General features: G+C 42.8%; 1 protein-coding gene across 1 annotated transcript in view; it reads left to right on the plus strand.

Moving 5' to 3' along the window:
- LOC112399290 (uncharacterized) overlaps nucleotides 1-14,205 on the plus strand; it is an 89,005-nt gene that overhangs the window by 23,943 nt on the left and 50,857 nt on the right. Inside the window, exons 14-16 of the mRNA XM_024744364.1 lie at nucleotides 721-813; nucleotides 4,150-4,367; nucleotides 6,411-6,595. Coding sequence (XP_024600132.1) covers nucleotides 721-813; nucleotides 4,150-4,367; nucleotides 6,411-6,595 — 496 coding nt within the window. The remainder of the gene's footprint in view (nucleotides 1-720; nucleotides 814-4,149; nucleotides 4,368-6,410; nucleotides 6,596-14,205) is intronic.

The following is a 14,205-nucleotide window of genomic DNA, read 5'->3' on the forward strand; positions in this document are numbered from 1 at the left end:
CAGCTGCAAGGGAGGCTGGGAAATGTAATTTTAGCCATGTGTCCTGGAGGGAAAGGAAATACATTTTGGTAAATATATAGCAGCCACTGTAGGTATATTCATTAATTCACCATATACAGATTGTCTTTGCTGTGTGCCAGGCTCTGTGTGATGTACCAGGGCTGCACAGATGACTGTGTTTCTATTCCCATCTCCAAGGAACTTTCAAGTTCAAATCCCAGCTCCACTGCTGACTTGCTGTGTCACCTTGGGTAAATTACTTAACCCCTCTGAGCATCAGTTTTTCCAGCTGTGAAATGGGAATAGTAATACCAGCATATGAGAGCAGGGGTGATGATTAAATAAGACGATAATTGTAAAGCCAGCTTCCCAGTGCCTAGTTCATGGCCAGGGTCAAATAAATGGCAGCCGTGGACATGGGAGGCCTGAGCAGGCACCATGGCAGGGGAAGGAGGGGGTGCAGGGTCCCAGAGCTGTCCTCCCAGCCCCGTGTCTTGGGCCTCACTTCTCAAGCTTCCGAGTAATGCAGCCTCAGTGAGATTTAGGCTGAGAACCATCCAGGGAGGGTGGTGGCTTCTGGCATCTGCCATGGGGCCCAGGTTTGGGGCAGACTCTGGGATGACCTGTCCCTCCTCCATGCCAGCAAGCCACCTTCTGGGATTCTGCATCTCATTCTTCTGCTCCCTCTGACCACGCTTCTCCAACTCCCCCTCCCAACAGGTCTCAGTCCAGCTGAACGGGTCTGACTCCCACTTGGTGTTTTCCCTCCAGCTCAGACATCCCCACAGACCAGCATTTCCTCCAAACTTACAGGTATGGATGGTGGTCCCTTTGGGATGACCTCAACTACCTGCCAAATGTTGTCTCCAAGCAGCCAGCTTGCTGGGAGATGGGGTGGAAGGAAAGGAGGATGGAGTCCCCGGGGAGGGAGCAGAGGGAGGGCCACATCACGATGTTAAGCTTAGCCAGACAGCCCCTCCAGAATCAAGAACAGATGGCAGGGAGGTTTCCAAATCCATCATTTGGAAGTGATTGTCCAGGCAAGAAGGGTTTTCAGTTCCCTGGCAGGGTGTGTGTGTGTGTGTGTAAGGATCACATTTCACCCTTGAAAATGGAGAGAAGCAGAATTTGTCCTCACACCCTGTTCTGTAGCTGGATTTGGGAGAAGCTGTATGATCCTTCAGAATGGCTTTTTCAACCCCAGAGTATTTTGCCCAGTGTGGGGTAGAAACACTAAAGGATTTCACTCTACAAGGAAAGGAAGGGGCAGAGAAAGGAGACCAGGTGGGAAGGTTGTGCTCTGCTCTTCCAGGGCTGGCTCCTTAGAAAGCCCCCCACGTCGGTTGCTTCCCTAAGGAAGCCGTGTGTGCTGTGTATGCAGGAATTAGGCCGTGGGCTGGGGAGATGGAGTTGTGGATGGGTAATCCCAACAGGGATGAGGACTGGAATTCGATAGCAATTTTTTTTTTTTTTTTTGCGGTATGTGGGCCTCTCACTGCTGTGGCCTCTCCCGTTGTGGAGCACGGGCTCCGGACGCGCAGGCTCAGCGGCCATGGCTCACGGGCCCAGCCACTCCGCAGCATGTGGGATCTTCCCGGACCGGGGCACGAACCCGTGTCCCCTGCACCGGCAGGCGGACTCTCAACCACTGCGCCACCAAGGAAGCCCTTGATAGCAATTTTTAAATGGCTGCTGTGCCTGTGGGTTTTGAAAACTTGAGTGGAGCCTGAGAAGGGCTCTGAATTATGGAAACTGATCATTCTCAGAGGCACGTTTTTTTCACATGTCGGCATCGGTGAAATCAGATGTGTCTTCAAATCCACGCTGGTTCATTGTTTCATTAGCAGCCTTTTCACTTTCAAGGAGATATATAAAATCATGGCACATCTGAGGGCAGCTGGCATCTAGGATTTGAAACCGTGCCGTCGGTGTCATCAGTTGTAACGGGAGCTGATGTCCGTTGAGTGTTTACTGTGTGCCAAGCTCTGTTCTAAACCCTTTATGTGGATCATCTCACAGATGCATCGTGGTGCTGCTGTCTCGGCATTCTGCAGATGAGACTGTGAGACAGAGAGAGGTGACGTGACCTGTACAAGGTCATGGAGCACATAAGTGCAGGATCTTGCATGGGGACTCAGGTAGTCTGGCTACAGAGCCCATGTAGCCTCCGGCACTCAAGGCAGGTGGTGGGTGGGTGGTCCTGCTGGAAGCTTGGATGCTGGGTCACCTAATGGGTTTGTAGTTTATTATTACTTTTTAAAGCAGCAGAATCCTTTGCTCACATTATCTCTGTGATTGAATGGGGGCTGGGGATGGGGGCAGGAGGCTGGCCTTCTCAACCCCATCCTCCCTCCTGAAATCCCTCCGGGGTATCTTTCCACTGGTGTTTCACAACCTAATTTTCATTATTGCCTCCCTGCCCAAGGAGACTTTTTAGCCATTTTTTTCCTCTAACCGTCCCTTTTATGAAAATTTAAGTCCACAGATGTCCTGTATTTCTGTTATGTGCTGATGCATACCTATGCCTTATATAAGACGTTGTTGTTTATTTTAACCTACCTGCTAAGAACCAATTATGCATTTAGGGTGATATTGCCCCTGTTGAGAACACACACTCGGTAGGAACCCTCAGGCCCACAGAAGCCAATCAGAGAAAGAACGGAGTACCCTGGACCTTCCCAACCCAAGCTGCATGTTAGAATCACCTGGGGACCTTTTAGAACATACCTACCTGGACCCCAGCCTGGAGATGCTGAGTCGATTAGTCAAGGGGTCACAGGCACACTTTTAAAAAAAATTAATAAACTTCATTTTTTAGAGCAGTTTTACGTTTACAGAAAAATTGAGCAGAAAGTACGGAGAGTTCCCATATACCTCCTTTCCCCACAATACAGTTTCCCGTCTTATTAACATCTTGCGTTAGTGTGGTACATTTGTTAAAATTGATGGACCAGTGTTAATTTATTATTAACTAAAGTCTATAGTTCACGTTTAGGGTTCACTCTTTGTGTCGTACGTTCTGTGGGTTTTGCCAAATGCATAACGTCGTATATCAGCCTTTACTGTATCATACAGAGTAGTTTCACTGCCCTAAAAGTCCTTCTCAATCCACTGATTCCTCCCTCCCTCTCCCTTAACCTCTGGCTGCCACTGAGCCATTTTCTGTCTTTTTGGTTTTTCCTTTTCCCTGAACGTCATATAGTTGGACTCATTCTTGAAATAAAAGATTGGCTTCTTTCGTTTAGAATATGCAGTTACATTTCCTTCATGTATTTTCATGGCTTGATAACTCATTTCTTATTATCACTGAATAGTATTGCATTGCATGGATCTACAGTTTATCAATTCAAATATGGAGGGACCAGGCTTACTTATAAAAGCTTCCCATGTGATTGTAATGTGCAGACCGGGCTAGGCCAGTTTCTACCCCGTAGATGGGGAAACTGAGGCCCAGATCAGGAAAGGGGCTTCAGGTCCTGCAGAGCTGGTGGAGGAGTGGGCCTCGCTGCTCCCACCCCCACTCCTCCCCGCCCCCCGACCATTGCCCTGGTCAAGCCTTTGCTCCAGCCCAACCCCAGGTGTGGCCCTCTCCTTATGCTCTGGGCACTCTCCCCTTTGACCTCCAGAGCTTCTAGGGGTCCTCTGGTCCCCAGGGCACACTGTTAGGAGCATCCTTTTCTGTAACTGAGCTGCACAGGGGTCCTCTGCTTTCTCCAGCAGCCTCCTTTCAGGGACAAGCATGAGTTTTAGAGCCAGGCGGGCCCAGGTTGAATATGTGACCCTCTCTGAGCCACAGTTCCCCCATTTGTAAGAAAGTAATCCCACTTGATATGTGGTGGAAAGGACAAGATGAGACTCTGTTCCTGGGCCAGGAGCTGGGCTCAGGGAAGGCTGTCCCCCGTTCTTCTCTCTGTCTCATTTCTCCTCCTGAGTGTTTGCAGTCTGCTGCATTTGATGATGCTCAGAGCTGGAGTGGCTCAGGAGGGCTTCCTGGAAGAAGGGGCCTTCTGCATTCCCAGCTCCCACAGACCCTTCCTGTCCCCCCTCCACTTCTGAGCTCTCTCCACTTCTGAGCCTTCTGCATTCCCAGCTCCCACAGACCCTTCCTGTCCCCCCTCCACTTCTGAGCTCTCTCCTGCCTCCCTGCAGGTGCAGGCAGCTGCTGGGCGCTACAAAGAGCGCAACCTCAACGGCTCCCTGTCTGTGCACGTGTCTGGTGAGGTGCTCCTTCTGCTGGAGGCCACTGCCAGCCAGGATACCTGGAGGAGCAGCCGGGGCTGGGGCATGAACGTCCTTCTCCGCCAGGAGGTCCTCAGAGCCCCCAGAGCTGTTCAGCTGCAGCTGTCCGGCAAGGTCGCCCCAGACAGGTACCCATCCCCAAGTGGCCTGTGAGGGGTGAGGGGGCCTCCGAGGTCAAAGGCCTGGCATCCTGGGAGATGGAAAATCATCATCCAGAGGTGTCTCTGGAACCATGCCTGAATTACCCCCGTTTGTGCCGTTCTTGATTTTTAAGGCTTTGAGGGAATGGAAGGGAGGAGGCATTCAATTTTCCACTTTGATCTGTTTTCTTTTTTAGTTACAACAGCATTCATTTTAGATGACTTGAAAGATTATAATAATGAATAAGGAGTAAACCAAAAATCACTAGAGGCAGTCATGGGGAATATGTTGGTGTATTTCCCTCCAGTTTGTCATCTCTGACTGTATTTTCACATAATGACATGTTCACTATGATACGGCCTGGGATAGGGAGCCAGCCTGGGTTCAAATCCCAGCTCTGCCATTGCTGCCTCGGGAACCTTGGGTGAGACACTGTGCCCTTCTGTGCCTCAGTTTCTCAACCTGCTTCTTAGGGTTGTCCTAGAATTAACTGGACAGCACGTGTGAATTCCAAACCAGCTTCTGGCCAGCGAGAACGTTCGCTTCCAGCTGCCATAGAGCTGCTCCTTTGAGTATGGCACATTCTGGCACATATTAGGTCTCTGTTAAATGTTAGTTTCCTTTTTCCTCTGCAGTCCTAGCTTTGGCAGCTTTTTTTTTTTTTTTTTTTTTTTGCGGTACCCGGGCCCCTCACTGTTGTGGCCTCTCCCGTTGCGGAGCACAGGTTCCAGATGCGCAGGCTCAGCGGCCATGGCTCACGGGCCCAGCCGCTCCGCGGCATGTGGGATCTTCCCGGACCGGGGCACGAACCCGCGTCCCCTGCATCGGCAGGAGGACTCTCAACCACTGCGCCACCAGGGAAGCCCCTGGCAGCTTTTTTGAATTCAAGGAGATTTAAGGCTTTGGGCATGGTCCTAGATAACCCTGTCCCCGGGATTACCATCTACGGCTGTCTGTCCACCTGCCTATTCATCCATCTGCGCATCCTTATTCCCAATCTAAAAAGGGTTTGAGGCAGATATGAAAATATATATTGTTCTAGGTCAAGAATTAGCAAACTTTCAGGAAAGGGCCAGATGGTAAATACTTTTGGACCTGTGGGCCATATGGTCTCTGTTGCAAGTACTCATGTAAATGAATGGGTGTGGCCGAGTTCCAGTAAAACTTTATTTACTAAACAGGGGGTGGGCTGGTTTTGGCCCACAGGCGCATAGCTTGCCAACTCTTGTTCTGGGTTTAAAAAAAATACATAAGGAAATTAGGATGAAGGGAAGGAAAAATGGGAAAAATGGGAAGGTGCTCAAAGTGGCATTGGTAAACAAAATGCATGCCATTTTCTAGAGTGGAGCTGAAGATTTGTCTCTGGGCTTCCTAGTAGCCAGTGCAAAAAAGAGAAACCAACCAATGGCATTATTTGCAAACAGTGCCCTTCCTTATGGGAAAACACACGCCCCCTCACGTACCTGTGTGAATGTTCACCAAGGAAAGCATGGCTGACCTTGTTCCTGGTCTTGGTACTTGAGGGAAGTATCTCTTATGGTGTCCTGTCAATAACATACCACAGGGATGATAGGGACCATGTCCCCTGCTCCAATGCTCCAGGAAGTTTAACAGCAGGCTTCCTGGGGCTGTTTTTTCCCTTGTCCCTCACCATAACAACATACATCGATAACTCATTAGCAATGTCAGCCCATCAACATCAGTAGTTCCATTTTTGCCTCCACTTTACAGAAGACGAGACTGAGGTTCAGGGAGGTCATGTCCTTGTGCAAGGCCACACATTGAGTGAGCAGTAGCCCTGGGATTCGAATTCATGTTTGACTGACCTCAAGGCCCATGATCTTAACCCCCTATTACCCTGTATCCCTGTGGGCTGAGGGCCAGTAAGGCAGTCCCTTGACGGGTCTGGACAGTGGGGTTCAGGAATGCATCTCTTGTGGGCTGGCCTGCTTATTTGAAGAGGTAAAATACCATTTGCCTGCAGGGATAGATGCCAACGTTTTCCATGCCCCCATCACTTTCCTTCCTAGGATTTGGCTGTTTTCCAAGGCACTGCTAGACCAGAACACAGTGCAGCTTTTTCTCAAGGCATCTGAAGAGCAGAGGGGAGGCCAGGTCCTGACCCTGCAGAGCCAAGCCCAGCACACCTGGGCAGCCGTGCCCCGTCTTCTGACCCTCACAGGTGTGCTGAAGCAGAAGGAGACACTCACAGAAGGTGAGAGCCTGGGGAACGCCACGGGGCATGGACAGTGGGGATCTGGCAAACACTTTCCGTGGGTCCACAGCGTAGATGAAATCCTATACATTTTCAAGTCCACTGATGCTCTGTTCCAGTGTCTGACACACTGGCGAAACCCCTCTGTCAGAAATTAATACCCGTTCAGACAAAGTGAATCTTCTGCTCTCTAAATACTAAACAGGCTTCCTTGTGCAGGACTTGTCAGAGCCTTAACATGCTAATGGACGTTGGAAATATCCAGGTAGGAGAGTTGGGTGCAGTGTTCCCCAAACAAATTTTTTCTAACACTTTTTTCTCTTCCAGTTGTATTGAGATGTAATTGACAAGGAGCACTGTATAAGTTTGTGTACCACCTAATGATTTGACTTACATACATCAGGAAATGATTATCACAAAGTTTAGTGAACATCCATCATCTCACATAGACACAAAATTAAAGAAATAGAAAGAAACTTTTTTCTTATGGTAAGAACTCTTAGGATTTATTCTCTTAACAACTCTCATATATAACAGAGCAGTGTTAATTATATTTATCATGTTGTACATTGTTTTCCTAGTACTTATTTATCTTCATACTGGAAGTTTGTACCTTTTAAAAAAATTTTTTTTTGAAGTATACTTGATTTACAATGTTGTGATAATTACTGATGTACCGCAAAGTGATTCAGTTATACATATATACACATTCTTTTTTTAAATATTCTTTTCCATTATGGTTTGTCATAGGATATTGAATATAGTTCTCTGTGCTGTACAGTAGGACCTTGTTGTTTATCCATTCTGTATATAAAAGCATCTGCTAACCCCAACCTCCCACTCCATCCCTCTTTCAACCCCCTCCCCCTTGGCAACCACCAATCTGTTCTCTATATCTGTGATTCTGTTTCTGTTTCAAAGATAGGTTCATTTGTGTCATCTTTTAGATTCCACATATAAGTGATATCATATGGTATTTGTCTTTCTCTTTCTGACTTACTTCACTTAGCATGATAATCTCTAGTTGCATCCATGGTGCTGAAAATGGCATTATTTCATTCTTTTTTTATGGCTGAGGAGTATCCCATTGTATATATGTACCACATCTTCTTTACTCATTCATCTGTCGATGGACATTTAGGTTGTTTCCACGTCTTGGCTATTGTGAATAGTGCTGCTATGGACATAGGGGTGCGTGTATCTTTTTGAATTAGAGTTATGTCCAGGTATATGCCCAGCAGTGGGATTGCTAGATCATATGGTAGTTCTATTTTTAGTTTTTTGAGGAACCTCCATACTGTATTCCACAGCGGCTGCACGGACTTACATTCCCGCCAAGAAGTTTGTACATTTTGATTGCCTTCATCCAATCCCCGCCCATCCCCCACCTCTGGTAACCACAAATCTAATCTTTTTTAAAAAAATTGAAGTAGAGTTGATGTACAATATTATATAAGTTACAGGTGTACAACACAGTGATTCACAATTTTTAAAGGTTATACTCCATTTATATTTATTATAAAATATTGGCTATATTCCCTGTGTTGTACAATATATTCTTGTAGCTTTTTTATTTTATACATAATGGTTTATACCTCTTAATCCCCTACCCCATTCTTGCCCGTCCCCCCCTCCCTTCTCCCCACTGGTAACCACCAGTTTGTTCTCTATATCTGTGAGTCTGTTTCTTTTTTGTTATATTCACTAGTTTGTTTAATTTTTAGATTCCACGTATAGGTGATACCATTACAGTATTTGTCTTTCTCTGTCTGACTTACTTCACTTAGCATAATACCCTCCAAGTCCATCCATGTTGCTGGAAATTGCAAAATTTCATTACTTTTTTATGGCTGGGTAGTGTTCCACTGTATATATACACCACATCTTCTTTATTCATTCATCTGTTGATGGATGAATTGCTTCCATATCCTGGCCATTGTAAATAGCGCTGCTATGATCATTGAGGTGCATGTATCTTTTCGAATTAGTGTTTTCATTTTTTTGGATATATACCCAGGAGTGGAATTGCTGGGTCATATTGTCATTCTATTTTTAGTTTTTTGAGAAACCTTCATACTGTTTTCCATAGTGGCTGCACCAATTTACATTCCCACCAACAACGTAGGAGGGTTCCCTTTTCTCCATGTCCTCGCCAACATTTGTTATTCGTTCTTTTTGGTGATAGCCATTCTGACAGATGCGAGGTGATATCCATTGTGGTTTTAATTTGCATTTCCCTGATGGTTAATGATGTTGAGCGTCTTTTTCATGTGCCTATTGGCCATCTGCATGTCCTCTTTGGAAGAATGTCTGTCCATTTTTTACTCGGGTTGTTTGTGGGTTTTGGGGTTTTTTTTTGATGTTGAGTTATATGGGCTCTTTATATGTTTTGGATATTAACCCCTTATCAGTCGTATCATTTGCAAACATTTTCTCCCATTCAGTAGGTTGTCTTTTTGTTTTGTCGATGGTTTCATTTGCTGTGCAAAAGCTTTTAAGTTTAATTAGGTCCCATTTGTTTATTTTTGCTTTTATTTCCTTTGCTTTAGGAGACAGATCCAAAGAAATATTGCTATTGATACGCTTTATGTCAAAGAGTGTTCTGCCTGTGTTTTCCTCTAAGGGTTTTATGGTTTCTGGTCTTACATTTAGGTCTTTAATCCATTTTGAGTTTATTTTTGTATATGGTGTTAGAGAATGTTCTAATTTCATTCTTCTACATGTAGCTGTCCAGTTTTTCCAGCACCATTTATTGAAGAGTCATCTCTTTTTCTATGAGTTTGTTTTTGAAGTATAATTTTGAAGTACAATTGAAGTACAACACTGTGTTAATTCCTGTTACACAACATAATGACTCAATATTTCTGTGTTTCAAACTGATCACGATGTCTAATTATGATATGTCACCATACAAAGATATTGCATAGTTATCGACTCTGTTCCCCACATTGTGCATTTTAGACCCGTGACTCATTTATCTCGCAGCTGGGAGTTTGTGCCTCTTAATCTCTCACCTATTTCTCTCTTCCTCCCCCCCCCTCCCCGCCTCCCCTCTGGCAACCACCTGTTTGTTCTCTGAATCTGTGACTCAGTTTCCATTTTATGTTTGTTGGCTTATTTGTTTCTTTTTTTAAGATTCAACATATAAGTGAAATCATACAGTTTTTGTCCTTCTCTGTCTGACTTATTTCACTTAGCATAATACCCTCTAGGACCATCCATGTTGTCGGAAATGGCAAGATTTCCTTCTTCTTATGGCTGAGTAGTATTCCATTTTATATATATATATATAGACATACACACACACACTACATCTTCTTTATCCATTCATCTATCAATGGACAGTTAGGTTGCTTCCATATCTTGGCTATTGTAAATAATGCTGCAATGAACGTAAGGGTGAATATATCTTTTCTAATTACTGTTTTCATTTTCTTCAGATAAATACCCAGGAGTGGGTTTGCTGGATCATATGGTAGTTCAATTTTTAACGTTTTGAGGAATTTCCATATTGTTTTTCAGAGTGGCTACATTTAATACTTTTTATTTTGACATGATTTCAGGCTTACAGAAAAGTGGCAAGAATATTACAAGGAATCCCATAGGCTCTTTACCTAGCTTCACCAATTATTGACATTTATCACAATTGCTTTATCATTTTTATTCTCTCTCTTTGTCTGTTTTTCTGTCTCCCTCTATGTGTGTGTGTGTGTGTGTGTGTGTGTGTGTGTATAAGACATTATTATTTGCATATGTTTTTTTTCGGCCAAGCCATGCGGCATGTGGGATCTTAGTTCCCCCACCAGGGATCGAACCTGCACCCCCTGCAATGGAAGCACAGAGTCTTAACCACTGGACCGCCAGGGAAGTCCCTAAAATTTTTTATTCTTGAACTGTTTTGTACTAAGCTGCAGACATGATAGTTCTTCACCCCTAAATAGTTCAATGTTTATTTCCTAAAAATAGACACTCTCCTACATTCCACAATACAGTTCTCAAAATCAGAAAATTAACATTTATGTAAAGCTGTTATCTACAAACCTTATTCAGATTCCACCAGTTATCCCATTAATGTCCCTTATAGTAAAAGAAAATCCTGAATTGTGCATTACATTTAGTCGTATTGTTTCTTTGGTCTCTTTTATTCTGGATCAGTTCCTCTGTATTTCTTTCTCTTTCATGATTATATTTCAAAGTTTGTAGAATATCCCTCATTTGGGGTTTGTTAGATGCTTCCTCATGACTATTTTCAAAAAAGCCTCGTTGGCAGAATACCAGCTGATGTCATTTTGTCCCAGTGCTACTGGTGACATCAGTCTTGATCACTTGATTAAGGTAATGTCTGCAAAGTTTCTTCACTGTTAAGCATTTTTCCCCTTTGTATGCTAACTTCATAAAACAAGTTGGGAAGTACTTTCTTCCCTTCTGTTTTCTGAAAGAGTTTATATAAGATTAGTGTGAATGCTCCCATAATTGTCTGATGGACTCTAGGAGAGAAGCCATCTGGACTTTTCTCTGTGGAAATTTTATTTTTTGAAAATGAATAGATATATAAAGCTATTCAGATTTTCTATTTCATCATGTGTCAGTTTGTGTAAGTTATATTTTTCAAGGAATTTGTCCATCTCCACTAAGTAGTAAAATTTATTGGCATAGTTGTTCATTATATGTATTATAATCCTTTTCATGTATCCAAGATCTATAGTGATACCCTTGCTTTCATCACTAATAGTTGTTACTTGTGTTTCTTCTCTCTCTTCCTTATTAGTCTAACTTGGATTTCATCAATTTTGTTAATCATTTCAAAGAACCAAATTTTGGATCTGTTAATTTTCTCTCTTGTCTCTTTTCAATTCCATTGATTTCAGCCATTATCTCTATTATTTCCTTTCTTACACTTAATTTGGGTTTACTTTACTCTTCTTTTTTTAATAAGTTTATTTATTTTTGGCAGTGTTGGGTCTTCATTGCCGCACGTGGGCTTTCTCTAGTTGCGGCGAGTGGGGGCTACTCTGTTGAGGTGAGAGTGCTTCTCATTGCGCTAGCTTCTCTTGTTGCAGAGAATGGGCTGTAGAGTACGCGGGCTTCAGTAGTTGTGGCTCGTGGGCTCAGTAGCTGTGGCTCGCAGGCCCTAGAGAGCGCGGGCTCAGTAGTTGTGGCACATGTGCTTAGTTGCTCCGCGGCATGTGGGATCTTCCCAGACCAGGGCTCGAACCTGTGTCCCCTGCATTGGCAGGCGGATTCTTAACCACTGGGGCACCGGGGAAGACCCTTTTGCTCTTTTTTTATAGTTTATTTATGGCAGATCCTCAAGCCATTGATTTGTAGACCTTTTTTCTTTTCTAATATAAGCATATAAAACCATACATTTTCCTCTTAAGTTCCTTTAGCTGCATCCCACAAATTTTTATGTCATGTGTTTTCATTATCATTTATTTTGAAATATTTTCAAACTTGTGATTTCTTCTTTGACCCATGTATTTGAAGTATGTTGCTTAATATCCAAATATTTGAGATTTTTCTAGATAGCTTTTTAATATTAATTTCATTGTGATCAGAGGATCTCTTCTGTAGGATAAGTCTTTTAAAATTTGTTGTGACTTGTTTTATGGGCCAGTCTATATCTACCTTGTGAACATACCTTATGCACTTAAAAAGAATTGGTATTCTGCTGTTGTTGGGTGTCATGTTCTATAAATGTTAAGTCAAGGTCCTTGGTTGTATTGCTCTGCTATATATCTTTACTGACTTTTTTTGTCTGGTTATTGTATCAATTAATGAGAGAAGTGTGTTAAACTCTCCCAACTATGTGGATTTCTCTATTTCTTGCTTTCATTCAGTCTATTTTTGCTTCATGTATGTTGATGTACTAGTATTAGGTGCATAAGCAAATATGATTGTTATGCATTCTTGATGAATTGACCTGTTTATCATTGTGAAGTGGACTGTTTATCTCTCACGCAGTTCTTTGTCTTGAAGTCTGTTTTGTCTGATATTAACGTTGCCACTTTTGTTTTTATTGGAATTTGTACTGTATATATTTTTCCATGCTTTTTCTTTCAAATATATATTTCCTATATTTGAGGTACATTTCTTGTAGCCCACATGCAGTTGGATTTTGCTTTTATTTCTAGTCTGACAATCTCTGCCCTTTTTTTTTTTTTTTTTTTTTTGCGGTACGGGGGCCTCTCACTGTTGTGGCCTCTCCCGTTGCGGAGCACAGGCTCCGGACGCGCAGGCTCAGCGGCCATGGCTCACGGGCCCAGCTGCTCCGCGGCATGTAGGATCTTCCTGGACCGGGGCACGAACCCGTGTCCCCTGCATCGGCAGGCGGGCTCTCAACCACTGCGCCACCAGGGAAGCCCTCTCTGCCTTTTAATTATGGTATTTACTTGATTTATCTTTAATGTAATTATTGATATGATTAGATTTGGGTCTACTATTTTGCTGTTTTGTTTTCTACTTTCCCATATATTTTTTTGCTCTTCTGTTACCCTTTTTTTGCCTTCTTTTGGCTGATTTTTAAAAAATTTTAGAACTCAGTGTTAACTTATCTGTTGCTCTTTCGACTATGTTTCTGTATGTTCTTTCACATTCTACTTAGAGTTTCTGGTATCATTTCTCTTCAGTATAAAGAATCACCTTTATAGAAACTAACACAACATTGTAAAGCAGCTATACTCCAATAAAAATTTAAAAAAAAAAAAAGGATCACCTTTCGCATTTCTTGTAAGTCTGGCTTACAACAATGAACTCCCTTAGTTTTCATTTATTTGAAAATGTTCTATTTTGCCCTGATTCTTGAAGGATATTTTAAAAATGCATATGTATATCTCTTAACACATTTAGAAGTTTTTCATATTTGCTTCTTCAAAGATTTCTTTCTGTCCCATTCTCATGGTCCTCTCCTCCTGGGATTTCTAATGCATGTGCTTTAGAAGTTTCTATATTGTTCCACAGATCTCTGAGGCTCTGTTGACCTTTTTAGTCTTTTTTCTTTTTTCTTCAGATATCTATCAATCTATCTTCCAGTTCACTGGCTCTTTAATCTTTCTTCTCCAAACACCAGCCAATAAAAATGTTAAGACCATCCAACAATTTCTTTTCAATCACAGATTTTATGTATTTTATTTAGTTCTAAAATCACCACTAGGCTCTTTTTATTAATTTATATTTTCCTTATATTTTTGAGCATGGTTGTAAGAGCTGTTTTAAAATCCTTATCTGCTAATTCCAATGTCTAGGTCATCTTGGGGTTGATCTCCCTTGATGATTGCCCTTTCTCTTACATATAGGTTACATTTTCCTATTTCTTTGTATGTCTAGTAATTTGAGATTGTATTCTAGACATTTTGAATGATGTTAAGACTCTGATTCTTTTATATTTCTCTAAAGAGTATTGTTATTTTTTTAAATTTTAGCATGCAGTTAACTTGGCTGGGCTCAAAATCCAAACTCTGTCTTTCCTCTGGTGGGCTGCAGTGGAAATAATTTTCAGCTCTTTTATCTTAGCTGGTCTGCTTGGAGTCTGTACCACCCTTGTGAAGTTCAAGGATTAGCTTTGGAGAGAGTTTATAGGTAGAATTTGGGATTCCCCCATGTGGCTCTCT

The sequence above is a fragment of the Neophocaena asiaeorientalis genome, unplaced genomic scaffold (assembly GCF_003031525.2).
Source record: "Neophocaena asiaeorientalis asiaeorientalis breed wild unplaced genomic scaffold, Neophocaena_asiaeorientalis_V1.1 scaffold91, whole genome shotgun sequence".
Taxonomy (NCBI): domain Eukaryota; kingdom Metazoa; phylum Chordata; class Mammalia; order Artiodactyla; family Phocoenidae; genus Neophocaena; species Neophocaena asiaeorientalis.